The sequence below is a fragment of the Pleurodeles waltl genome, chromosome 3_1 (genome assembly GCF_031143425.1).
Source record: "Pleurodeles waltl isolate 20211129_DDA chromosome 3_1, aPleWal1.hap1.20221129, whole genome shotgun sequence".
NCBI classification, from domain to species: Eukaryota; Metazoa; Chordata; class Amphibia; order Caudata; family Salamandridae; genus Pleurodeles; species Pleurodeles waltl.
This window is the reverse complement of record NC_090440.1, coordinates 1,653,895,237-1,653,921,673: the sequence shown is the minus strand read 5'-3', so window position 1 is coordinate 1,653,921,673 and position 26,437 is coordinate 1,653,895,237. Positions and strand designations below refer to the sequence as shown.

The window sequence follows — 26,437 nt, the reverse complement described above, 5'->3', positions numbered from 1 at the left end:
CACTACTTAACACACTAAAACACAGAATGGGAATTGAAGGAGTAGTACTTAAATGGTTTGAATCATACTTCATAGTAAACCTATCATCATTAACAATGCTAAACCCCTAGGTGTCATCTTGGATAAAAGACAACCTCCATTCACAAATCTGCAACATGGCCAAGAATGCACTCTTTCAACTGCGCCTTCTCTGCGGGATCCGACATTACATTCCTGAACAAGACCTGAAAACTATTGTCAAATTTGGGTAATCTCCAGACTAGACTATTGTCATTTAGTCCTTGCAAGCCTATCCAAGACCCACCTATCTCCTTTAAAATTCATTCTCCACTCGGCTGCACGCTTCATCTACAATGCCAGAAAGAAATTACCACATCACTCCTATCCTGTTAACTCTTCGCTGGCTTCCTATAGATGCCAGGATTATATACAAGACTGCATGTATCACCCACAAAGCCATTCACACTTCCACCCCCCCGCTACCTAGCCAACAAACTCAAAATACCAGGTGTCGCTAGACCTTCATCAAATGCTGAAAATCTGCTGCTTGAACCTCCAACCTTCAAAAGGGAAAAATTCATGGTGGCATCTTTTTCAGGCAACCTGACTAGAATTTGGAATTCACTACCTCTTTCGAAATCTTCACGCCATCACCTCTTTTCAGATCTTCAAAAGGACCTTTAAAACTCTCCTCTTCCAAAAACGTTTTTCTCAATAGCACTCCTCTCAATGCCCCATGGCCTCACATTATACAGATTGACCTTCCTTATCTGTTGCATGGCACCCTCAAGAGCTACAATAACCTTTGGCTCCAACTCTCTATTTAACTGGGTAAATATACCCTAATCGTTTTATCTCTTACATTATGTAATGTCTCGATTAAGTAATTTGCAAATAAGTAACACTCACCAGGAGCCATTGTAGTATTTGTAATGTGGCGTACTACGATTCTCAAAATGTTTTCCACATAACGTTCTTTTGTACTATTGTCAAGCGCTTTTTCCGCGCTACATAGATAGAAATAAACACATACATACATGTCACCCACTTTTCAAACCCATATGAATGAACACAGACGCCGCACAACCTCCCCTCTCAACCTGACCTCTTATAAACCCCGCCAAACAGTCTTCTTTCTATGTTTACCCATGCTTACTAATTACACACGGCACGGTGGTTCTCAGTACTAAAGCAGAGCGTCAGCACGCAACGTAAGCTACGTTCGACCTTTCACCTGCTGGTTGTCTTCAGCCAATGTAGGAGGGCGTTGTGCGAATGCGCAATGCTTGTTCTTTCCTTTCCCTTCACTGCACCGGCACTAGCAGCGTGTGTCAGTGTGATCCAGGGAAGAGCAGCTCAGGCAGCGCCTTCTCAGTCACCGCTCGTAAGCTACAAGCAGCGGCAGAAGCGCCCCGTATAACACAAGGTGAAGAGCGTCTCTCTCGCAGCGCCGACTCTTACATTAGCTTCAGTATTTAGTATGGCACTGCCCACACTCCCGCCTGCACACATGCTGCTGTCATTTGTGACCGTCAGCTGCAACGCACTTGAGAATCTCACCCTTTTTAGCAGATACATAACTCTGCACACACTCCCAATTAAGGCTTCAAATTCGCCCTATCTTGTCTGAGAGCGTAGATAGTTTTGTCACGTTCACTAGTACTCCCAGTTTCTAGTTTGACTATGGGCATCTGCAATTTCGACTTGCCTGACGTCACAAGCACACGCCTGACTGTTCTGTCCCATCAGCAATCCCAACTCTGCCAACTGGAACACTGTTTCTCAGTTTATCCTGTCCATCTACACACACACAGCTCCTCCATGACCAGCACGACAGTAAATACTCGCACAGTAAACTCCGCATCAAGGCACACCCATCTTTGTGTATCATGGCTGTTAGCTCATACACGCCTGTTGTTATGCGGTTTATACATCTCAAATGTCCCCAAGGGCAGCCAGCGCCAGGCTGGCGTGTGAAATACGCGGGAGGTTTGTGTCTCCGTTGTACAGAAGCACTGTGTTTGGTATTGTTGACAAATGTGTCATTGGCACGTAAATCCATTGCCTATGTTTTCATTTTTATTGTTGGCTATGGCTGGTCTACATAAGAGACGATTTCCGAGGCAGTTAGATGAATGGCGTGCCATGCGTCAAATGCAGAAATACCAGCCAGCAACCGGTAGCATTTCATCCCATCTCTGGCTGTCAATTTATTTTTAGCTTCAGCCTTTCAGAACGTGCTTATGCATGCAGACGGCAGTAATACCTTCTGCACAAATGTCATTTCCGTATTAAATTGATAGACTTTTATCGTATGTGTGTGTAAGAAATCCTTTGATTATGACGTTACACTGTTTTGTTTCTAAATATGATCCCATGGCCCCTAAAGAGGTACTGTGCGAAAAATAACTGGTAGTGCTGACGTGATTCTCGTGTTGTCGCGTGCACCAGGGGCTGAAACAGAAACGCTGGACCAGTAAAGCAGTGCTTTCTACTTTCAGATGCCGCCCAAAAAAGGAGCCGATGTATCGAAACAACATCCAATCATTGGGAGGTTTGGGACTTCGTTGAAGATTGGTATTGTCGGGTTGCCAAATGTTGGGTAAGTGGTCTCCAAAAAAAATCTCAGAGTAAATGCCATTTGCTTTCCGTGCAGTTTTAATAGATTGTGGACCAAGTTTTTTTTATTATGCATTTCGTCCAGCGTAACTTTGCTACTCATTTGCTTATATACATGGCCATCTGCTGTTCTGTTTTGGTTTACAAAATTAATGAAACATATCTCCTAGATGCATGCAAAAAAATAAGCTTTAGTGCAGGGTGTGATCTACTTAACGCGAAAGCTTTCTGTGAGTGATGCTTATGTTGACTGGATTGCACTTACCTCAGCAGTTTCGTTGTGTTTCTGTTCCCACCTTTGGGACTTTCTCGTATGCGATTTAGGCACGCAGTTTTATAGGACTTTTTCTTTTGTTACGAGATGGTGGAGTGAAGCTCTATGTAATCCTGACAGAGAGAGAGAGAGAGACCAGAGTATTTCATTGCATAGTGCCTTCTCTGCATTTCCTAGCTAAAGTAAAAATACATACTGATACTTTGACGTCTGCCATAAGTTGTTAGCTGCCATAAACTTTTTAGCAGATATTGAATTTATGATCCCTATCAACGTTTAGGCATGAGTGAAGTTCAACCATTGTTTTGTATGTCCAATTCTACCAGAAAATAGAAGTTACTTTAAACAACCAGGCGTATCCCATAAGGTTTGGGAAATCTCACTGATTTATTTACGTGATAGGTATACCGGTTTCTGACACATACACTTTGTACAAATAATAAAGCTAGATGTCCTTAATATTTGTTGTTTTATTTGTCTAAATGAATTGTTTTCAGAAACAGGAAGGTCTAAAAATCTAACACTTGCTTTTCAGTGGGTGTGGCGAATGTTGTGACTCGCGTTTGTCTTCACGTGTAGTTTACTACATGCTCTGATTGTTCCCTTCTAGTATGGGTGTACCTTAAACTTGAAATATTTTAGAATGATGCTCCGTGTGGTGCTATAAAGGTAGTGGCTTCCAATAATCAGATGTAGTATGCTATAGACTGTCTAAAGGAAAAAAAGTCCCAATTTTGAGTGTTGTACCGTTGCTTATTCTTTTCATGAATGGTCTTTCAGAGCCTGAGTAATTGATCGATAAGCAACAGTTATAACCACTCAAAGGTGCTACGCTTGAGTCTCATCCACGTTCACATGTAAAATGTTGATATCTGCAATTTAATAGACTCCAGGGAGGTGTGGAAATTCTCATGTAGCCTGGTGACCTTAATTCAGGTTACACAGTTTTTCTTTTTTTGCGTTTGTATTGTCAGTCTTTCTCGTGAATCTAAAGCCTGGTTTGTGCCTACATAGTATGTTTTGTTGTTTTTTATTGCGGCCCTAGGCGGACTGTCCTCGTTGTGTCCCCAGGGCAGACTTTCATATGGTATGGACCTGCCCCCAGATAACCTATTATTGGAGGGCAGTACTGAGGGAAATCTCGAGAGTTGTACAGGGGGAGGTTGAAACAGCTCCATTGTTGGCTCTCTTGGGGGTCCTCGATGGGGTGGGGTTGCACAGTTTTTGGTACATGAGGGCATTATGGGTATTATAGTGTTGGCGTGATAACAGGGACCGGGAGTGTTGGTTGTTTCATTGATGTGATTGGTTTGTTGTATAACTGGTAATTTGTTTTCTGTTTTCATCTTTTAAATTTGCTGTATCTCTTTCAAATGCCTTGGTTATGAGGAGTTGGTATTCTTGACAGTTTTTGTTTCTGTTGGTTTTCTTTATAGTGAGGTATAGGTGTAATGAATAATATTACATTAATTTTTAGTAAACGGTCTGACCCAACTGAAATCATACTTTGCCTTATTCTGTGGGGAAGAGCTGTGTGCTATGTTAGTGAGACAGTGTGTGATCAGTAAATGCTCAGACCTCATCTGGGGTTGTGTTGCTTATGGTGCCTTTTTTCCCCTCTCCTTTTTTTACTGGGTTGTTTCTGTTTTTGTGCACAGCACTTCAAATCTGTGTGTTAACTGCTCATTCAAAATAGTGATGTAGTTATCAGCAAATCGGGTTTTCTTTATACGATAATGTAATCATATTTGGGAATGGGCGCATAGATGAATAGGGTGTGTTTGTGAGCAGACTGGGTGTTCAGCAGAGCACTTTGGTGGAAGAATGATTTTGATCATTGACAGAATGACTGGCTTTGGTCTTCACTGAATGAAATTCATATTTTTTTCTGAGGCTCCATTTTCATGGCTTGTTTGTTTGGGGTCAAACCAATAGCATTAGGTCATTTGAAGTGTGTGTGCCTTTGGGTAACTGATGGCCATTCTTAATTTGAGAGTTTCCTCTTCGAATAATTGTTATTAATGATATTAAGTATTTATATAGTGCGACCAGGACCCAAAGAGAGATGCGCGACCCTCACTAATAACTGTTATCTAAGAGCAAAAAATGCATCGAGATAGGGAAAGGGAAGAAAGATGATCAACATTTAAGAATCTGGAGCTCTCATAAGGTTGGCATTGCTAACATTTCCATGTGCATAAAGAAAGTATGTAGCGGGTAGATAGTGAGTTTGAATTGTTATAAGGAGATTATTTGGGCAAGGTTTAGCATTGGATCAGGATTTTTTCAAACAGATGGGTTTTGAGTTGTCTTCTAACAACAAGAAGTGAGATTTGTCTGGGAGAATTCAGGTTTCTCATGTTTCTGGATCCTAATGAGATGGTCAAAAGTTCACCTAAGTAAGATGAACGGTATTGCCTATGGTCTTATAAGTAAGAACACATAGCCTGAAGCATAAACTTGCTTGTAGAGGGGTGGGCCAGTGAAGATCATTCAGAACAGAAGGAATGTGGGCATTTTTTGTTTGCTTTCCATACTAATCTGGCTGCTTAATGAAAGAGCTTTGATTGAGAACAGGTCTGACTGAAACTACTGCAAGCATGGAATCCCTGAAGTCTAATCTAGAGGTTAAAAACACATGCATCTCAGTCCGAGTAATTCAAATGGAATTAAGTGTTATTTTCTTCCACGTTTGTAGATGGAAATCACAGCTTTAGTTCTCATATTAATGTGTTGAGATAAATGTGAGAGCAGGGTCTATGGAGAATCCCAGTGATTAGGTTGATTATACAGGTAGTAGTGAAGCCATTTAGGTTTAGAAGTCGCAGGAAGGATGGATAAAGCTTTTTTTCTGATGAGTAATGAAGGAATTCTGTTTTTAAAAAATTCTTAACTTGGATTGTGCTTTGAAACTTGATTACTGAATTCGTTGATTGGCTTTGTTTTTGAAGGGTTTTATATTCTATTTTGGAATTGCTGCTTCTGATCTGATGTTTCCACCATACCTAGAGTCCTTATTAATTACAGGTCTCTAGGTATGAGACACTTTCATGTTGCTGTTAAAGTAATTCTTTGGGTTAGTGTGAGGTTTAGGCTTGGTCTTTATAGTATGGTTATTTATTGCTTTCACACCATATTTTGCCTAAGCGATCGAGAACTTTTGACTTGAAGTCGATGCCAATGGGTGCATAAGTTCTAAAATCACGCAGGTGGCAGAATCCCAAAACGCAGTTCTTAAATTGTTCATCTTTGTTTCCGGCTAATTTTACCCATGCTATTTGTCCAGCAATGTGGTCTTTTGTTCAGGTAGTGGTAGACTTTGCCATTTGGTAGAGCGCATGTGCTGAATCTGTTAGTTGCACCTGGTAAGTTGCTAAGCTGGTTTCCCACTCTACTTGTTTTAGATGGGTCTTGTGATTCACATGCCTTTTCCTTATGAGACTTCTGCTAAACTGTAGAGTTGCGTTTTTTCCCCATGATTCAACTGTTGGATTGTGGGGTGTTTTGAACACTGATGTAATTGTTGTACGTGTGGCCTAGAAGTCTCCCCGATCTTCCCTCAGTTCGATCCCTGATGCCCCTAGTTCACTTTTGGTTATGTTCCTTTTACCCCTTCTTTCCCTTTTTTTGGACAGCTTTTAGAAATATTGTTTAATTGCCATTTGCCTAAACTATTTTGTACTTTTCATAGCTATTTATTGCATATTTCCTCAGATTGGGTATGATTCCTAGTACATAAAGTCTAAATCCTTCTTGGTGGTAAATCGTTTCTCTCTTGTTGTTTGCGGCAAATCAATCCCCTCTCTCTCATTGATGTTCCTCAATACACCCCACAGAATACATGTAGCTTCAGAGACTGTGGAGGGCATTGCGAGAGGAAAAGACGACCAAATAGGCACTGGGAAGGTTAAAAAAAAGTTTAGGAAACAACCGGCCATCCTGCCAAATTATTTAAGTAAGGATATTAAAGCACTAGAGTGGTCTGTTCTACATATTAGTGACAAATCTAATATAGAATAACTCTACTATATAACAAAGAAGAGACAGACTCATTTTAGAGAGGAGTGAAAACTGCTTCAGCGATGTAAAGAGAGTGAAGCAGCAACCAAGTGGAATGGGAAGCACTATAAAGTGGTGACTGGCAGCGGTCAGCAGGGAGGAGTTAAAGGGAAGGGACACTGCCACTGTGCTTTTTAAATTCCAATAAGACGTGAACTCAAACCTTACATTTACCTCATATCTTCCTTTTTTAGGTCGAGCACACAAGTGATTTGACCTGTTGTAACTATTGTGGGCTTTTAAACACTCATCACTTTCATTCATTTGTAGACTTGCCTTTTAAAAATCACTTTATGTAATTGGTAAATGCTTTGTTTTTCCAGCCTTGGGGTGGTTTGGTTACTGCCTTGGACACCGACCCTGTTACAGGGATAATTGCACGATTGCCGATATAATTCAGCATGGGTGAACTACTTTTTTCTTTAGTCTGTGCTTCGTGGCTGCCATGTCGCTCAGCACTTCGAGTGCGAACTCAATCAGCATTATCGTTTTTACATTATATACACACCGATCTGCTTAGTACACATTCTTTACAGCAGGCATTTTAACCCTATGTGCTACCTTATTATGACTCCAGGCTACCACTAGACAAAAGTACATTCTCTCTCCAGAAAGAACATAAATTGCCTGATTTATTTTGACATTTTTACATTACTTGCACTTTGTGATTTGCCTACTACACGTTCTTTGAAGGAAGCACATTAACCCTGTGCTCTACCTCCTGATGACTCCAAGCTTCCACTAAACAAAAGTACATTCTCTTGGATGTCATGACGTTCACAGCGCTCAGAGTGCGAAATCGATCAGCGGTATCATTTATACATTATATGCACTCTGATCTACGTAGTACACGTTCTTTGCGGCAGGCATATTAACCCTGTGCACTAACTTATGATGATTCCAAGCTTCCACTAGACAAAAGTATGTTCTCTCTCCAGAAAGACCATAAATCACCAGAGTTATTTTGATATTTTTACATTATATGCACTCTGATCTGCTTAGTACATGTTCTATGCAGCACACATATTAATTCTGGGACATGTAGTTTTATTTTTATAATGTGATACAAACTGGAAACCAGCCCTTGAAGTAGTATTCATAGAATTGTCCAGCTCCCTAGTTTGATGCGTCATTCACTCACTTAGTTTGTTTCAGCTTTGCATTCTGGGACTTGTCGTTTTATTTTTAGAACGTGATACAAGCTGCGAATACAAAACAGAAACCAGACTAGATAAACTACACGTTTGAGTCTGAAACTTGAGATATATGTGTGTGTGTGTGTATTTATAAAACTGACCTCGAGGAGAGCTTACAGTTGATTATGATGTGCAGAGGTCAATATGTTATAACTGATATTTCAGTTCAGGACTGAGGATCATAAATATCTTGTGAAGTGGTTCTCCTTAAGCATGTGAAAAATCAAGGGCATTTTGTTCAGCTCCCAAGACTGCAGTAAAGAAACAGTGATCCAGAAAGCATGCAATATTGGAGTACAATTATTTATTCATTGCCCTGCATGCAATGTTCCCTGTACCAACTGCCAAGTAAATATGTTTTGCACCTGGAAGTAGTTTGTGTTTTAAGGGCCTTGTTTAAAAAATATTCCAGTAGGCTTACTAGCTTTTTAGTTAAATGCATGGTCACTGGAATTATGTGGCAGAAAGAAACGAAATATGCGTCAGAGTTGACCAATAAATGTGGTTTAAAAAAAACAAAAAGTCCAGTTCTGCATTTACCAATGCCAATAACCCCAAATCAAGTAAATGCAAGACCTATTGCATTGCAATTACTGGTTGTTATGTGAAGTTTTCCTCTTGAGCTGTGGTGTCTAGTGTGTAGATGGGTAAAGTCTGTCAGTTTTTATACCCATTTCTCAGGTTTCTGGGTTGCCAGTAAGATGTGAACTCAAACCTTAAATTCACCGCACATCTTTTTTGTTGTTATGAGAAGTTAAATGAATGAATCTTTCTCGTTTATAAATATAATCATAAAAGAATACAACCACATTCATAACTCACTCATAGTATAAAAAGATCTAAGCATAAAAATGTAAAAGCCTTGTAAAATGTCCATTTATAAATAATGAAGCAAATATGGCATTCATAGCTATGCTTAATAATAGAGGCACCAAATTGTTATAATAAAAACCCATAATTCATCACTTTGTTCCAATTAAGGACAATCTTCAGGAAGGAATAAACCGCCATGGCCACAGTATAATCATTTAACAATTGGTGATAAAGAAAGGCAGTTCGAAATTGATAAAAAAAACCTTTGCTTTAAGGACCATAACAAATACCTCTTCTAGGAGGATCATAATATCCACAAAACCAACCCAAGTGCTCTAGGTTCTGGGGGGAGCAACCGTCACAAGGGCAAACCTCAGTGGAAGACAGTTCATACTGTCCTGGAGGAAAGCAAAGATTAACCCGAATAGCACCCAGCCTAAACCTGGTGAGGAGTGATCTCTCCCACAGATTTCTGACAAATGAGAGATGCTTCGGGCCGGCGTTAGATTTCAAAAGCAATAAGGCTCTCATAGATTGATTTCCCAAGGCCAAGTTCTCTCTGTGTTCTCTGGCCTCCTGAAGAAATTGTTCCTTAACTAGCTTTCTGCCATCCTTGGTTATCAGATGCAGGCTAAAAAAACAACCCAGGACGCCTTGGATTAATGTAATACTCCTGATATAATCTAACTACGAGATCTTGTGTCCTTGCTCTCAACCAAGGCAATCTTCAGTTATCTCTCTATTGAATGCAGTGTGTTCACCACTCCAAAGGGTAATCCATAAAAGCAATTTTAGCAAGGTCTTTATCATAGTCGAGATTCAACTAGTCGTGTATAAAAAGACTAGAGCTATATGCCCCAAGCCCAACAACCTTCTGCAGAATCGAATTTTTTTATCTCATAAATCTGAAGGAGTTGTAAAATGGGTTTACACCCACCCTTAGTGCAAACCTGAAAAGGGACCCACATTCTTGATAAAAATGGGAACATTGATGAGCAAGGCATGGGAGCCGGTTATTCTGCTGATCAAATGTGACTCCCAAGTATGGAAATGAGGCCACCCTTGTAACAACCCACCCCTTGATAGTGATTGGTCGGAGTGTAGAAAGCTGCCTACCACAGATCATAAAATGAGTCTTTGAAATATTGACATCCAACTCCAGCTTCCCTATGAAATTAACAAACAAGCCCACCAGACCTCTTAAACCGTTAATTGTGCAAGAAAGTAACACTACATAGTCTGCGTACAGTGGAGAAAGGCACCAAGCTGGTCTTAACCCTCAGCATATCTTTACTGTTGGTAACCAAAAAGGGATTCAACCCATTTATGTATAGCAAGAATAAAATCAGCGCTAGAACATACTCTTACCTGACTCCCCTATACAAATTAAAGGGTCAGAACACTCCTCCGTGCCGAATCTAATGGATGCATTAATACCTATTTGTAGGGCACTGAGGAAGTTAATCAGTGGTTGTGCCAGCCCAAGACACTCTAAAATGCTCTAGAGCTTTGAGCGATTTACCCTGTCAAACGCACAACTCAAATCCATAAAGGCAAGGTAAATCTCTCCGTTCTTTGCTGCCACATATTTGCCCTCTAACACATTTAGGTTCAGGCAGTACTCCATCGTCCCCTACCCTCTCTGAAGCCATACTGAGCTGGGCAAATGACATTGGTAGCTTGAACCCATTCTTCAATGCGGTGCAAAATGATGTGCCCCACAATCTTAACAGTGGAATCAAGTAGAGAGATTAGGCAGTAGCAACTTGGGCCCTGCCTACATCCCTTTTTAAAAACTGGGATGATAACCCCATATTTCCAAGAGTTTGGGATTTTGGTCTGAGCAGCGACATTTAAAACATTTGTCAATAATAGTACCCAGAGACAGATGTTCCCCCTGTAGAGGTCCATAGGGACCCTGACAGGCCCTGTCCTTTTTTTTAAGGAATGCCCATGATGGCCAATTGAGCCTCCTCCACTCCAAAATGTATACTAAGTGGGAATGGTGGAGAGTCTTCGACCTCATTCAGAGGAGCGTCTACACCCAATAAATATACCTTCTTAAAATGAGCCACCCATTTAAGGGAGGGGATGTTAGTTCTTATATCATCGGGAGAGGCTTGATAGGCTTGTTTACCATTGACTATGTGCCAAAAAACCCTCACATCACCCAGTTTGCAAGTGTTCAGTAGCTTCTTTCACATTTCTTCTTTAAGGAGTCGCTTCCTGTTTCCAACAGCTTCTTTATAGGTGGCCCTGGCTAGCTTGACAAGTTGCTGATCCCTAGGGCGTTATGTAGGCACTTACTGGCCTCTCTGCAATTTTTGTCAAACCAGCCAGCTAAAGAAACTCTTGGAGGCCCAGTTAAATGAGACATAATAGATCTGATGGTGCGGTTTAGGCTCTGAAAGTCAGCCAGAATAACAGAAGGGGGCCTCACATGTGAATTTAAGAACATATTTAGGCTTGGCTTATTAAAAATGTCCTGCAAAGTAGAAATTGGGATATTACGCCATCTAAGCCTCTGACCCTGGTCTTTTGGGATAAGTCCTGTCAAACTTCGGACACCAATTGGGGAGTCGACAACTGGCATTGCCATCCTCACTTCATTAGCATTATGGTCACTGTTGGACTTTTTTGCTTATGCAGGGCCATCCCCAATCTTTTTGCATCCTGGCTCCTATCTTTCCTCACCTGTTGCTGTTGCCTTTTGAACTCTGAGCACTTTACCACTGCTAACCAGTGCTAAAGTGCATATGCTCTCTGTGTAAAATGTATGGTTGATTGGTTTATCCATGATTGGCATATTTGATTTAGTAGTAAGTCCCTAGTAAGGTGCACTAGAGGTGCCAAGGCCTGTAAATCAAATGCTACTAGTGGGCCTGCAGCACTGGTTGTGCCACCCACATAAGTAGCATGTAATCATGTTTCAGACCCGCCACTGCAGTGTTTGTGTGTGCAGTTTGAACTGTAAATACGACTAGGAAAGTGTACCCACTTGCCAGGCCTAAACTTTTCCTTTTCCTACATGTCAGACACCCCTAAGGTAGGCCCTAGGTAGCCCCAAGGGCAGGGTGAAGTGTATGGTTAAAGTAGGACATATAGCAATGTGTTTTATATGTCCTGACAGTCAAATATTGCTAAATTCGTTTTTCACTGATGCAAGGCCTGTCCCTCTCATAGGTTAACATGGGGGCTACCTTTAAATCTGATTATAGTGTAGATTCCCTTTGGGAGCGGATGGACATGTGGAGTTTGGGGTCTCTGAGCTCACAATTTAAAAATACATCTTTTAGTAAAGTTGATTTTAAGACTGTGTGATTGAAAATGGCACTTTTAGCAAGTGAGCATTTTCTTGCTTATACCATTTCTGTGACTCTGCCTGTTTGTGGATTCCCTGTCTGGGTCAGTTTGACAGTTGGGCTGGTTGCACCTCACACTATCCAGTGACACAAAGGGAGCTGGGGTGTAGTCTGCATTTCCTGATGAGCCATCTGTGCTAGGAGGGAGGGGAGGAGTGGTCACTTACACCTGAAAGGGCTGTGCCTGTCCTCACACAGTGCAGTCTCCGACACCCTGGTGAGTGTCTGGGGCCTGGCCTGGGCAAGGCAGGATTTCACATTCACAAGAGACTTTAGTTTGAAGTAGGCCTACTTCAAAGGAGAAATTGGGTATAAGAAGGGCACCCAAAACCACAGACTTTAGATCACTTCTGGTCATCAAGAGGAACCTCTGCCTGGAGAAGAGCTGAAGAGCTGAGGAGAAGTGCTGCCTTGCCTGTGACTGTGCTTTGTGGAGCTATCCTGCAGTTGCTGCTTCTGCCAGAAGTAAGAGGACAAAGACTGGACTTTGTGTGCCTTCCATCTTGGGAAGAAATCTCCAAGGGCTTGATTTAGAGTTTGCTTCCTGTTGTTTGAAGTCTCAGGGACAGCAAAGACTTCTCTCTGCCAGCACCTGGAGTCTCTGGAGAGACTCCTGCTCCGACAAGTGGTGCCCTATCCAGTCCCTGGGCCCTTCAGAGGAAAGCTGGTGGAAATCCAAGGAAATCGACTTCGGACCGATGCCGCTGCTGAATCCGGTGAATACTTTTACACCCTTTCCTGATTTTACCACTCCCACTCAACAACATGACTTTATAATTATTCCCATCTGTTGCAGGGGGCATGCTGTCATTGACTGAGGCGGGGCACTAGCCAGGCAGAAGCTATCACTTCTGTCAGGGGTGGGTGATTACATATGTATAACCTGCACTCACCCTTTGGTTGCTTGGCACTGACCAGACAGGCTTATCACAGGGGCAATGTGTAAAGCATTGGCACAGCACCCTTGTGCAGTAAGTACACTGAGCATCACAAAAGAGACTTCACACGAATTGTATGTAAAGAAAGTTTTATTCAACACATAACACGAACATCATGTCAATCTGGGCATAAATCACATTCAGAAATATCACTAACAGTACTAGGCCCAACCGTGTTAAAGACAATATTAGCAATATGTACACTTGGGAAAAATCCTACATTCCCTCCCAGCACCCTCATGTGGTGCAAAACGTCAGCACGAGACCTCCCTAGCTAGTATCTCATTTTAGTATCACACAGTTCTAGGGTGCACTCCGGTTTACAACATTAGCAGTAATGTGTACACACTGATAATTCCAGCACTTTTAAATACCCTTGCTGTGATAGTCTTTTGGCAAGGAAACAACGTGTACGGCAACACCGCCTTGCGGTGCAGTAAATCACAGGCATTTACCCTCACACACTCACTTAACACTGCTACGCGATGCCACAGATATCAAACAGACTCGAATAGCGCGCACCTCCCACACATTCGCTCTCAGCACCCTAATGCAGTCCACTGATTTCTGGCAGATCTATTGTTACTGTACTCGCGGACCCTGTGGACGCAAACCTCCCAACACTTCAACCAATCCCTGCTACTCAGCCCCCCACGAACTGGAGATGAAAGCAACCTTTTCCCGGATACTAGGCAGATTGTGGCCGGAGTCACACGTATTCCGGGTCCTGTGGGAATGATGGGGGAAAAAATAGATAGCAGGCTGATCAGTCAACAAATGGAGGTTTGGCCACCACTCAAGGAGTTCACTCAGAGGTCTCCACACCTTGCTTTCCAGCTCGGGCCCAGGTCTACAAAGCATGTAGGGAGGGTCACCTTAGGACACACGCTGATCACAATAGTGCCCACCCAGCCCCGGCACTCCAATACACAAGTAGTTAACTATTTCACACCTCCCTGGAATGAGGAACAATGTCTAGTGCTTGATGGCTTGAGGGGCACCAGACAATCCGGTTGCACACGAAGTGCCAGTAGGTCCGTGCCTCGCTGGAATGAGGCACAGTGTCTGGTGCACGATGACCTGAGTCATATCAGGCGATTTCGATTACCCATAAAAAGTTACCAAATGCCATACCTCCCTGGAATGAGGTACAACATTTGATGGACAATGACTTGAGTTGCACCAGACTATTGAGATTGCACATGAAAAGTGACCAAATACTGTACCGCCCTGGAATGAGGCACAACATCTGGTGTGTGATGACTTCAGTCACACCAGACAATTCTGATTGCACACAAAAAAAACAATGCCATACCTACCAGGAATGAGGCACAGCATCTAGTGCACAATGACTTGAGTCACACCAGACAATTCCGCAGACACACTGAAAGTTACCTATGATGTAATCCCCTGGAATGAGGCACAACGTTTGGTGTGCGATGACTTAAGTCACACCAGACAATTCTGGCCACACACAAAAGATGCAAATTCAGCTGTGCCACACGAGGTAGAATGCTCTGGGAACGCTCCCATCACCGAGGGTCGCAACCTGTGAATCTGAAACCACACTCAGTGAGCATGCAGTTGGCATGTTGCACAAGAGAAATTTGGCACAATCAACAAAGTGGGCCACGCGGGGTCCCGCAACCGGTGAACCTGCTCTCAACCAACCAGACGATTTTGTGTTGTGGCCCCACGATGAAGAGCCACATTCCTTGAATGCAGACAGTTGTTTGAAGGCTCCGCACCGGGCAATCTGGTCTCCAGGCACAGTATTTGGCTCTATGCTCACATTGTTGCTACCAGGTGGAATTCAGCCGACGATGTAGGCGCTTAAGAGGGCAACGCTCTCCAGGTGACACAGGTAGAAGGTGTAGGTCCCTTGCAGAAGGTCTTTGATCTCCCCGAGACCCCCACCGAGAACAGGGAGCAAGCAAACAAACCTTTGGAGAGCACACTTCAGAGTGCCACACAGCAGCAGTCAGTCTGCCTAGGCAAGCCATGATGCAGGAAAGGTGCGCGGTCCCTTCCAGGGGCAGTAGATACTCCTGTGCACAACAGATTCCTCTGGCAGTGAGCATAATGCGGTCCAGGTTCACCGATCCCACGTCCCTGCAAGATTATCTCTCCTTTGCTACAGTGGGGCACGAGTAGGTATACTGTAGTGTGACTTTGAAGTTTGGGGTGGCTCAGAGGGATCCCTTTGAACTACAGATGTCTCTCCTAAATTGTAGGCATGTCTGCCTTGGAATTCAGATCCTAATCTGTATAGGGGACATAATCTGGCCCTCAGAGGCCAAGTGTCAAAACCACTCCTTCCAATCTATCCAGCCAGGCCCTCAAATGGCAGAGGTCTATTGTTCCAGTTGTGTGCCCAAGGATTATAGCTGTTGCTGGGGATTGCAAAGATGTGCTCCCCAGCCTCCAATGTGGAATAGAGTTGAATTTAAAAAGGCATGCAAAGCGTTTTAGAGCAGAGAAATGCCCACTTTTTAGAAGTAGTTTAAAGCAATGAGGCAATCCCTCTAACCCTTTTGACCAGGGCAATAAACAAGATTATTATATGGTCAATGCAAGGGGGAAGTAATCCTAGACTTCAACGGTAAGCTGTCAGTTTGACAATTACGTATATCCAATCTTTATTGTATTAATTGTACTTTATTCCTTTTTACTTCCTTTAACAAATTTTAACAGCATATATTGCACATTTTCAATATCTGTGATAGTAGGTGCTCCTATGTTGAAACACAGTGAAAGTGAATATTGTGAAGGAGAGTGATAGTGTTATATACAATATGTACAGAAGATGGTTAAGAACAATATGGATTTCTTACGGCTCTGTCAATCCAGGAAGCCCTGAAGTCACAAAGTATTTTTACAGTTACAATCCACATTCAATTTCGTGTCGACGTTTTGACCCCACTTATAGACCTAAATCAATGGAGGGTCATCATCAGGACTGGGGATATTTTGTATTCGGTAGCACCTAAAAATAATAAAATTATCCAGATTAATAGGGGACCTAATTATTCAGTCCAGTTAGTTAAATCAATGGGGCTAAGAATAAGCACTCACCTAGAAATTCCAGTAATTAATTATGGCCTTCTGGTCAAAGTCGTCTGCCTAGTGGGGACATAGCATCTATAGTTGTACTGTGTTCGTCAATAATTTCAATTAATTTTAATCATCATGGTGAAGTGTAAAACTACTTACATGCTCAATTATTATTACTGATGTGGTGAAGCCTGGACTATTTCTGTAAATCCAAAGTATGGCATCCTACTTTTGTTCATGTCAAAGGGCCAGCCGTGCAATAATGGTGGCTGGGGAGGCTCACGGTGTATATATAAGAATAAGTGTGGCCTTAGTACAGATTCTGGGGATAAATCAGCTTCATGGAGCATGTCTGTATTGTCATTGACAAGTGGCATTTCCCAGTGATTATTGACAAAACCACCTTTACCATAGGAAGGAGTTTGTCAGTATGATTTCAATTATAGGAAACATAAGGCTGCTCCATTGTAATCCACTTTTGCAGTTAGGATTAATAGTAAACCTTCCCCATGTTAACCTAGGGGCAGAGCAATCCTCATTGGAATTGAAAACACACATGGGTAATCTTCACTCTCTGGGCACATGTGCCATGACGCACACACAAGCCTGCAGGGGCAGGCTGGACTTGAGTTGGAGAACACTTGCAAGACTTAGAATAGGGCAGAAACATGTTGGCGAGAAGATGATGGTCCGAGACATTGTGTTCTCACTCCATCCTGTAGTGTGTTTTGCCACTATTAAAAGTGAAAACCCAGTTACCTCTAGGTAATCTGCTGGATCCCCCTGTTTTTTACAGGAAAATATCTTAGCTAAGAACTACCTTCTTCGGGTCTGCTAGGAGGTATTCCGCCCTGGTGGTATTGTCCCAACCGTGTATGGAGAGGTTTCCTATGATGAACCATGTCACGTTATGTGAGTGAAGTGTCCTCTTCCAAAAATATTGTTTTTTCTTCTTCTCTTGTGTTACCCTGCTCCACCCCAGAATCTTGGTAATGTAGAAATCAGTGATTTATACATATAACACTGACATAAAAAGTGCTACATAGCCACTATATCTTTTTTGTGTTTCGGCTCACTATACACCACCCATCCTTAGTGACTCATATATTTTTTTTTTCCTTCTTTTGCCTCAAATTTGGAAACTACACACCAGTCATCTTCTAATCCCCTTTATCAATTCCCTCCAAAGTCAAATGGCAACTGCATCTCTTCCATTTAAGATTTGATTACCTCTTTGTGTCTGATGTCTAGGCCTGTGGAAAATGTCATTTTCTATTTCCCCACAACTGCAGCACTAAAACTCTGTCCTTTCCTGCCCCTTTGTCCAAGCTTCAGTCACCCCGCCATCTCTGAACCTATATTGTCAGCAAGATGTAACTCCCCCATCATAAGTACTGTTTCTGTTAATGTTGACTGTCTATTTAGAATTTGAAAATCCAACACATCGACACCCCTCGGAGAATGTCCAAAAGAATGCGCTTGTCTTCAGCAGTATAACTTCCAAGCATTGCTAGAGTACATTCCAACCCCTGCACATTGACCAACCTTGTTTCCAAAATGCTTCTGAGTCTTATACAAACCACCTCCACTTAACGTTCTAAAATCAGGTGATTTATTTATCTATTTGTTTTTTTTTGGGCAAGGCAAAATCAAGCACTTTGTAAATGTCTTTCCTTGATTTCCAGATCTGTTCTTGGCTTTGCCTTCTCCAAGTTTCAAAAGCCATATCTGTCTAGACCTTTATTCCATTAAGCGTTTTGCTAAGATTAAAACTAATGTTGCACTCTTTGCATAATTAAATTGGGTTCCCTGCCTCTCTGCTGTACACCTTTACTGCCACCCCACATCTTGTAAAGCTACCAAACTCATTCCGCCACTACTTGCTACCGCTTCAGAATTTATGACTGAAGCATGCTCCTCATGCAACTCAGGAGTATTTGTATGTACGGTAATGCATTTCTTTGTGACTAAACACCTCTCATCCATGCCTTTTGGTTGTGGTAATTTTCCTACTTTCTATTATTCTTGTTTTATTACATATAGCATTCATTTGAGAAATACAGCAGATGATGTATGTGCAAAAGCAGATGGACTTAAGAAATGTAGGGCTCTGTATGGAAGGTATAAAGGCATATTATTAAATATGGAAGCAGCACAGACGTACTGTGATGCTTTTTGATCCCAACTAAGCACAGCACCCACGGGTGAACATATAGTTATTTTTCTATCTGCATTAAAATTATGCTTTCATGTGCTGTATTTGCAGTAATGTTAGTGTTAAGAAAAGGGAAACGGAAAGGAGAGTAGTCATAGGAATCAGCGCTCACATTGAATCACCAAATTAGCAACATGACAAGTTAATGTATACACGGTGCTCCTGGCAGGAGGATCCTCCCCACTCCTCCTAAGTTTCTGCAATAGAAACAAAACAGCTCCAAACAGATGTCAAGGCACTTGTGAAATGCAAGATCAATCATCCACGTGTTTCGTGTCTTGGTGTCTTGTTCACGACCATCACACATAAATCCGACCAGGATAATAGGAAAAAGTTCAATTTGTTCTTGAAATGAAGTGTCCATTACAACAACAGCCAACACATGTTTCGTCCTGTGAGAAATTTGCTCTCAGAGACTTCATCAGGGCTTTACAACAAGCAAAATGGAAACTATTTCATGGACGTTATATTCCCTCTCCTGAAATTCCAACCAAAGTCAAATCCCGAAATAGCAATCCAAGTTACCGCGTATGTGCTCGTATCGGTGTGTGTACACACCTATCCGTCACTTAGTGAAATGTAAAGCGTGCGATCCTTATATCTTGCGGCGTTAATACATAATGTAATGTTAGTGTTAGACCGCATGAAAGGACATCAAAGAGTCTTTGGGCTATTTGTGGAGATGTTAGAATTTGCAGATCTAGTACTTTAATCTCATAGTTCTGCAGGCTCAAAACAACCGCCCCAATGAACAACCTGGAATAGAGCCATAATATTTATTACCTCTTGTTTATTAGACTTTAAAATACATATTCATACAAACAGTGTTAAAAATGAATCATTAAAAAAATCATGATATAAGTCACAATACTGGCTGAACTGTATAAAAAAGAAATCCTTGACAGCAAACCAAAGTAGCAAAGGATAATTCCCCAGTGAGATACCATGTTGAATGTGCAGTAGTGGTGCTTGGAAGGTGTTCTTGAATTTGTGCAGCCACACAAAATGTGGGGTGAGATCCTATTCCACACTAGGCAAACAATGCTCACTGTCACACTAAGCCCTCTCCCTAGCAGTGAGAAGATGCATATTCTGTTTATGAATGGAAAGGTCTCACCTACCTAATAGTGTCATGCTTCATCATTGTCAAGTCTACCCAGCCGAGTTAAGATGATACTAACTCAGCGGCTTCAACTGTAGTCCCAGGGGGAGAAAAAAGCTCCCTTGGGGCAGGGAGATCAAAATAAAGTATTTTCTGGTAAGTAGGGAACCAGTATTCTTACTATTAAAATGACCTCCGCGCCTATCCCAAAGTACTTCTTTATTAAGGTGGCTGGGGAGTGACAAATGGTCGGTGTACAAAGATCTTAAATGGATTAATACACATATGACATACCAACTTGTTTTGGCCTTTCTCAGGGGTACCTATCTGGGTATTGTTCTCTCTGACAAGGGGACCCACATCTTTCGTCATGATTATTGTCCAAGACCCTACTGTCACTGCAGCACTATGGAGAAAATACATGTAGATGTCAGATGAAGAATTCTCACTTTGACAAATGTGTTACAATAGGCAAAACTCCATCTCCTAGTGACTGATGAGGCTTTTCCCTGATGGTTTCAGGGAAACGCATAGAGGACCAGGTAAGAAGTAGTCTTACCTTGCTGCATGTAGGATTGAACATGTAACTGACTTTCAAGACCTAATGCCTGGCAATACAGAAGAGTCCTACAGCAACTGCGACAGACAAAAATCTATTACTTAAGTCCTCAGCAATAAATAGTCATAACATAATAGAACATGTATTCCTCTGTAATGTGTCTTTGTAGAAGATGTTAAAAAAAAATCAAAGATCTTCTGTCAGAAATTACTTGCCTTATGTCATCAATCAGTCATACATACAGGATTTGTAAAGCGCGACTAATCACCCTCAACGGTGTCTAGTTGCTTGCAGGTCTCAGTGGCTCATTCAAATACCCAGGTCTTGAGGGTTCTACGGAATTCTTGATGAGAGGTGATGGTCCGGCAATGCGTGGGGAGGCTGTTCCAGGTTTTTGCTGCTATGTGAGCGAAGGCACGTCCTCCACTTCTGCTTTGGTGGATGTGTGGATTGTGGACAAGTGATAGGGAGGTGGAACGTAGTTTCTTGGAGGTTGGTGGAAATTCAGGTGGTAGTTAATGTAGGCGGATCCTCCGTTGTGTGCTTGGGTCAGCAGCTTGCATTTGCACCTCTATTAAACATGCCAGTGGAGTTGCCTGAGATGTGGTGTGATATCGGGGAAAGTCAAGGATGAGTCTGGCTTCGGCGTTCAGTATGGTTTGAAGTCTTTGTAGGAGTCGTGAGGTGACTGCCCCACTAGGTTTTCTGTTAAAAGGAGGGGAGCCCATGTCACTCTTGACCGATTTGTACATTCTCTCCTTATCTAATGGTCAAGTGCCAGGAGAGTGGATACATGCTATTAACTACCCCTGTTCAAGAACACATTGCTGAACCCATTGGTTATAGAGAATTGCAGACCAATCTCCCTCCTGCCAGGGCCAAACAAGATCTTGAAAAAATACATTAATGGGAAACTATCATTGTTTTTGGAGGTTAACAATCTTCACCCGACTCAGGCAGGCTTCAGGGCAGGCTATAGTGCCAAAACTGCTCTGTTAAGGCCCACAGAAGATCTAAAGCAGATTCTAGACCTAGGTGGGCTCGGCTCCGCTCTTTCTCCTTGATCTGAGCACAGCATTTGATACCGTTTCACATGTGGTACCATTAAATTGCCTCAAAGGCATTGGGGTTGCTGGCATAGTCTTAGGCTGGCTGACCTCATTTCTCAGCAAAAGGAGCTGTCAGGTCAAAGAGGGATCCTGCTACCCAACTAGTTATAGGTTGAGGTGTGGAGTCCCGTAGGACTCATCACTAAGCCCTACTGTCTTTAATATCTATGTGCACCCTTTATCGGACATCATAGGAGCCTTTGGATTCTCAATGGTCTCCTACGTAGATGACACCCAGTTAGTAGTCACACTCTCCCAGGACATTCAACGTACTTCTACGACTCTTAACTGTCTAAAAGGGGTTGGAAAATGGATGGGTGACAGCTGCCTAAAGTTAAACGGTGACAAAACTGAGGTGCTGGTGATTGGTAACACCCCTTCCCTTTGGCAACAAATCAGTTGGCCCTCTGTTCTGAGCGAATGCCCGGTACCGAAGCCTGAAGTAAAAAGCCTGGGAGTTCTACTAGACCATAAGCTCTCAATGGCTTTAAAGGCAATCAGGATCTCAGGGTCTTGCTTTGGTCTTCTGAGATCCCTCTGCAAAATCCTTAAATGGCTTCCTTTTGAAGCTAGAAGGACTATTGTTCAGGGGCTAATGTTATCACGTTTGGATTATGGAAATTCGATCTATTTCTGGAGTTCGAAAGCTGTTGCAAACAGTGCAGAATTCTGTGGCAAGGATTCTCCTGGGGTCCCCAAATTTCATTCTGCAAGTGGGCCACGCACAACCTTGCATTGGCTCCCTGTAAGCTGCAGAATTCAGTTTAAGGCTCTTGGTATTGCACATCGGGCCAGATACAACCAAGGCCCTAATATCCTTCACTCACTGATCACATGTTATCAACCAAGTAGATCACTTAGATTTTGCTCCCTGGATCTTTTTACCATACTCAGAATCAGAAGATCCAGTGGCGGTCGGCGTTCCTTTGCATATTTAGCACCCAAGCTATGAAATTCGCTGCCTGTTAATCAGAGAATTGATAATGATCTTCTGTCTTTTAGCAAACAGTTCAAAACTTTTCTTTTCCCCCAAGTAAAATCCAGTGATAGCTACTGGTTATCCTCTAGCGCTGGGAAGCCCGGTTTCGGGTAGCCACGCACTTAACAAATCCAGTCATAAAAAGAATAAATAACATTTCTACATAGAGGGCATTGCCGTAATTTACCTGACTCATGATGCGGCCCTGTGTCACGGTGTGTCTTGTGTGTGTGTGTGTGTGGGGAGAGAGGGGGTGGGAGGGGGTGTAGCCACTTCAAGATCTTACGTACCATCCACAGAGTGAATAAGCAGGCGAAGGAGACGGTGTTAATCTGTTATTCCATAGTGAGCCTCTTGTCAGTAGTGGTGATTCTGCGGTGTCTGCCATGTTCGGAGATAGTGAGTGCTGGTCCTAGTTCTGAAGGCCAACAGGAGTCGTTCTGCTCTTGCCGAAGATCATAAATTCAGTCTGTTGTCTGTGTTTAGCTGCAGGCAGTTTTCTGTCATAACCAGAACATGGGTAGGTCCTGGATTTTTCGAGTCTGCATCTTGAACAATGCACGCTCTTTAACCTGTTCGATTGATGGAGCTGTGATGGTTCATAATATTAGAGAAAGGAAAGGCTGGCACTTATGACTCTTAACACATTTTTTGTTGTTGCTATTTCAGCCTCTTTCCCCGCAGACCATAGTCCACAATACCAAATCATCTGGAGTGATCGAATTAATGCACAAATGCATCTTTGATTCAGGTGACGCAGCCTTCGCTGTTGTTTTTGTTCCCACCCACAGTCAAAAACGTATCTGAAAGTCAATAAAAATGGTGTTGGTCTCAAAATATTCTTGCCGTGGGTAATAACTACTGATTCAGTAGTTTTCACCTGAAAAGATGTTGTAGAAATTGGTCTGTAACTCACAGGGATGTTATGATCCAAGCCATCTTTTTTCAGGAGTGATAATAGAGTGGCCCCCTTGTATTCCAAGGGCGTAGATCCCACATTGTAAAAAGCATTTACTAAACATGGTAGATCATGACAGTAATCTTTGTTAGCACCAAAGCATGAAAAATATTGAATGTACTGCCAGAGCTCTGCAAATTTGCTATTACCCTTTTAACCTCATTAGATAATATGCTGCAGCAATTAAATTCAGAATGAACTGCTGTTCGTATGATGATAAAATGTTTACTGCTAGTAAATAAGTGGTTTCTTATAGTGGTTGATTCCCAATATATTTTAAAGAATTCCTCTGTGGGAGTATTGTCACCCCATTTGAACCAGTTTAACAAAGCACTCTAAAGCACATTTAGCTTTTCAGGTTGGAAATCAGTTCTTTGTTCAGGTACCATAGAACCTGTAAAATCATCAAAATAGCACTTCAAGAACTGTAATGTTTTGTTAACCATCAATAGAATGGCCGTCTTCATGCTGTATCCGGTATATGTGCTCAGGAAGTAAAACCAGAAGAAAATCCAACTGTAGGTAGCACTACAGCAGTATTGCTTACCTCACAAACATAAACCAGTGATGAACCATAAAGTTCCCTGATAGTATATCCAAAACTTTAGATTAGTTCAAACTGTGAACCATATGTGAAGCTTCTTCCCTTTGACCAGGGATGGTTGTGGTTTAAGGTTAACATCTGTGGTGGGTGCTGTTGTTTGCAGCTGAGTGTCTCTGTCCTCCATTTGATTTGCACTCTGTTTGGATAACTGAGTCAGTTTTCGATGATGTCTTCCCTTGGTTTCAGGTTTAAGACTTATTAGAAAAACTCATAGTGTGGTGAGGTTAGTAGTTAGGCACTTACTCTTATTTTTGCCTAATTTTGCTTATGTCTGAGACCTCTTGCCCATTACGGAGTCACTTGGCATTTTATTCCTTTTATTATTTTAGTGAGACATCATTTTAGTGGCGATATTTTATTCTTCTTATCTATTAGCCTTCTCTACAGATTTTTTTTATTCACTGCTTTGCATAACATTTCATTCTGTACTCGCATCAAGGCTACATATGATAGGTTCCCGGGTATTGCTGACTCTGAGAGTACAGTGTCTCCTTAATCAGGGATGTGTTGTCATGTCATGGCAGTTCCTATAATAACAGTGTTTATTATAAAACATCAGGCTGCCTTGTTATCCTTAGAGGGGTCATTTCAGTCAGATCACCATCCTATGCTGTCCGTCGCCTTTGCAGTTTGAGCAGAAACTTTGTGCTTCTTCTTCTGTCGCGGAGGAGGATTTCCAGCAGACTAACTGATCTCTCCTTTACATACAACACAGCTATGGGGCTCGTGCTACACTCCTAGGACTAGATGGGCTATCACTGCTACTTACTCTCATGTAGAAATCTTAGTAGTGTGTGTAGGAATATTGGTGATACTGTTGTGACAAATATCGTGGGACTATTTCTATGTTTCACTTTCTTTGTCACGTTGTAAGTGTCTGGTTTCATCATCCTTATAATCTAATTTCGTGCCTTTTTACATAGATACATTTGCTCCAATAAATGCTATTGAACCTAGTTCAGCTTGTGCCTGTCATTACACGTGTGAGACTTATTTAACTGGGGAACAGGGTAGGATCTGTTTCCACCATGGCATCCTCGAGGAGTCCGAGTGCCATGCGATGAGCTACCACAAATCACTTTTACCTACGGTATCTGTGAGGTGCTGCTAGTTAGCCGAAAGGGATAGACTGACAGCTGCCACACGGTTTGGGATTGGACTCAGTCCCCATAAATTTTGTCAGGACTTACATTCCAGATGTTTATGCACAGCGCATAAAACCACAGTACAATCTGAAACATCAAAATTTCGCAAGTAAACTGTGGACATTGGAACATACACGCATACTCAGAACTTTACAGCAAGACATGCTGGAGGCAAAACACTTAAACACATGGGACAATAAAACAAATTTGGTCATCAGGGTAATTAATGGTGCCATTGGGTTCACCTATGTAACATTCAACGAAGGTGATACCATCCCAGTAGCATACAAATCACATTTAACTCCCATGGCTGAACAACGCTTTGCTCCCATTGAAATGATTTTAACTGCTGTTCTAATGGCTGTCACTAAAGAGAGACCTATGGCCCAAGGGAAACGATTTGTGGTTGTGACCCTGATACCGGCTCTTGAAGCTGTTACCAAAGCCAGTGTTCCGAATGCAAAAGCATTACATCCACGTTTGATACAATGGCCCACCTCTCTGACAGCCACTGACGTTGGCTGTTTTTGACCCTAAATTACAGACACAAGAGTTCCTCCATTATGAACTAGAATACCCAGTGCCTGCTAATAATTTGTCACTTGAGCAATATCAGACGATCATTTACACTGATGGTTCAGCACAACCAGCAGTAGGCACAAAACAGTACCCTGCTGCTTGAGCAGCAGTGAGTGATGTAATGAAGGATGGCCAATTCCACCATCAGAACACATTCACACAGACCCTAGGGGACTGCACTGCACAACTGACTGAGTTTAATGCTCTCCTGATGACACTGGAACATACGGATCCTGACTTACGAAGATTCATAGTGTGTGATTCGTACTATTGGGTCCAGTCCTTCAGTGAATACCTACATTAGTGGCAGCAGAATGAATTCAGAGACTCAAAAAGTGAACACCATTCAACATGGTATGCTGTGGGGGAAAATAGCAGATCTAAAAGAGACGCTACCAAATAACCATTTTGTACACAGCGTGGGCCACAAGCATGTAGGAATACACGTTGTTGGAAATACTTTGGCTTATTAAGCAGCAAAGTGGGCAGTTGCTATGGCTTTCGTTGCAGTGGTTACTCCTTCTAAGACGAGAATGGATGATGAAACTCTGGTTGCTTTGAAAGCTTTCATTGACAGGAAGCTCTTACCAAAGGCCTATTCTGCTAAATAGTTCTGCCATGTAAGTGCCTAAAATATTGCGTTTGTCCGCATACCAGGGATGAGTGATCGTGTGATCCTTAACCAAGTTCAAAGACAAGAATTAATTAAAGCAGCGTATGAGGGGGTTGCATCTACCCATGCAGGTGTGGTGACTGCCATTTCACTATTGTAAAAACGCTATTGGTGGCTGGGTCTATACAAACAGACTAGGTAATATGTCCTGTGACATCTGCCAATAAATAAGGGGATCCACCGCAAAACGCTTACTGCA

The 26,437-nt window shown here is 42.3% G+C and overlaps 1 protein-coding gene across 2 annotated transcripts in view; it reads left to right on the top strand.

The window, feature by feature from the left end:
- Window positions 1-1,287: 1,287 nt before the first annotated feature.
- Window positions 1,288-26,437, top strand: part of OLA1 (Obg like ATPase 1) — a 659,689-nt gene continuing 634,539 nt past the window's right edge. The window contains exons 1-2 of one of the 2 annotated variants that reach the window (XM_069225367.1): window positions 1,288-1,426; window positions 2,502-2,602. In XM_069225367.1, coding sequence (XP_069081468.1) covers window positions 2,502-2,602 — 101 coding nt within the window. In that variant the 5' untranslated portion in view covers window positions 1,288-1,426. Of the gene's footprint in view, window positions 1,427-2,485; window positions 2,603-26,437 lie in introns of both variants that reach the window. The other variant, XM_069225368.1, reaches the window with a different exon arrangement.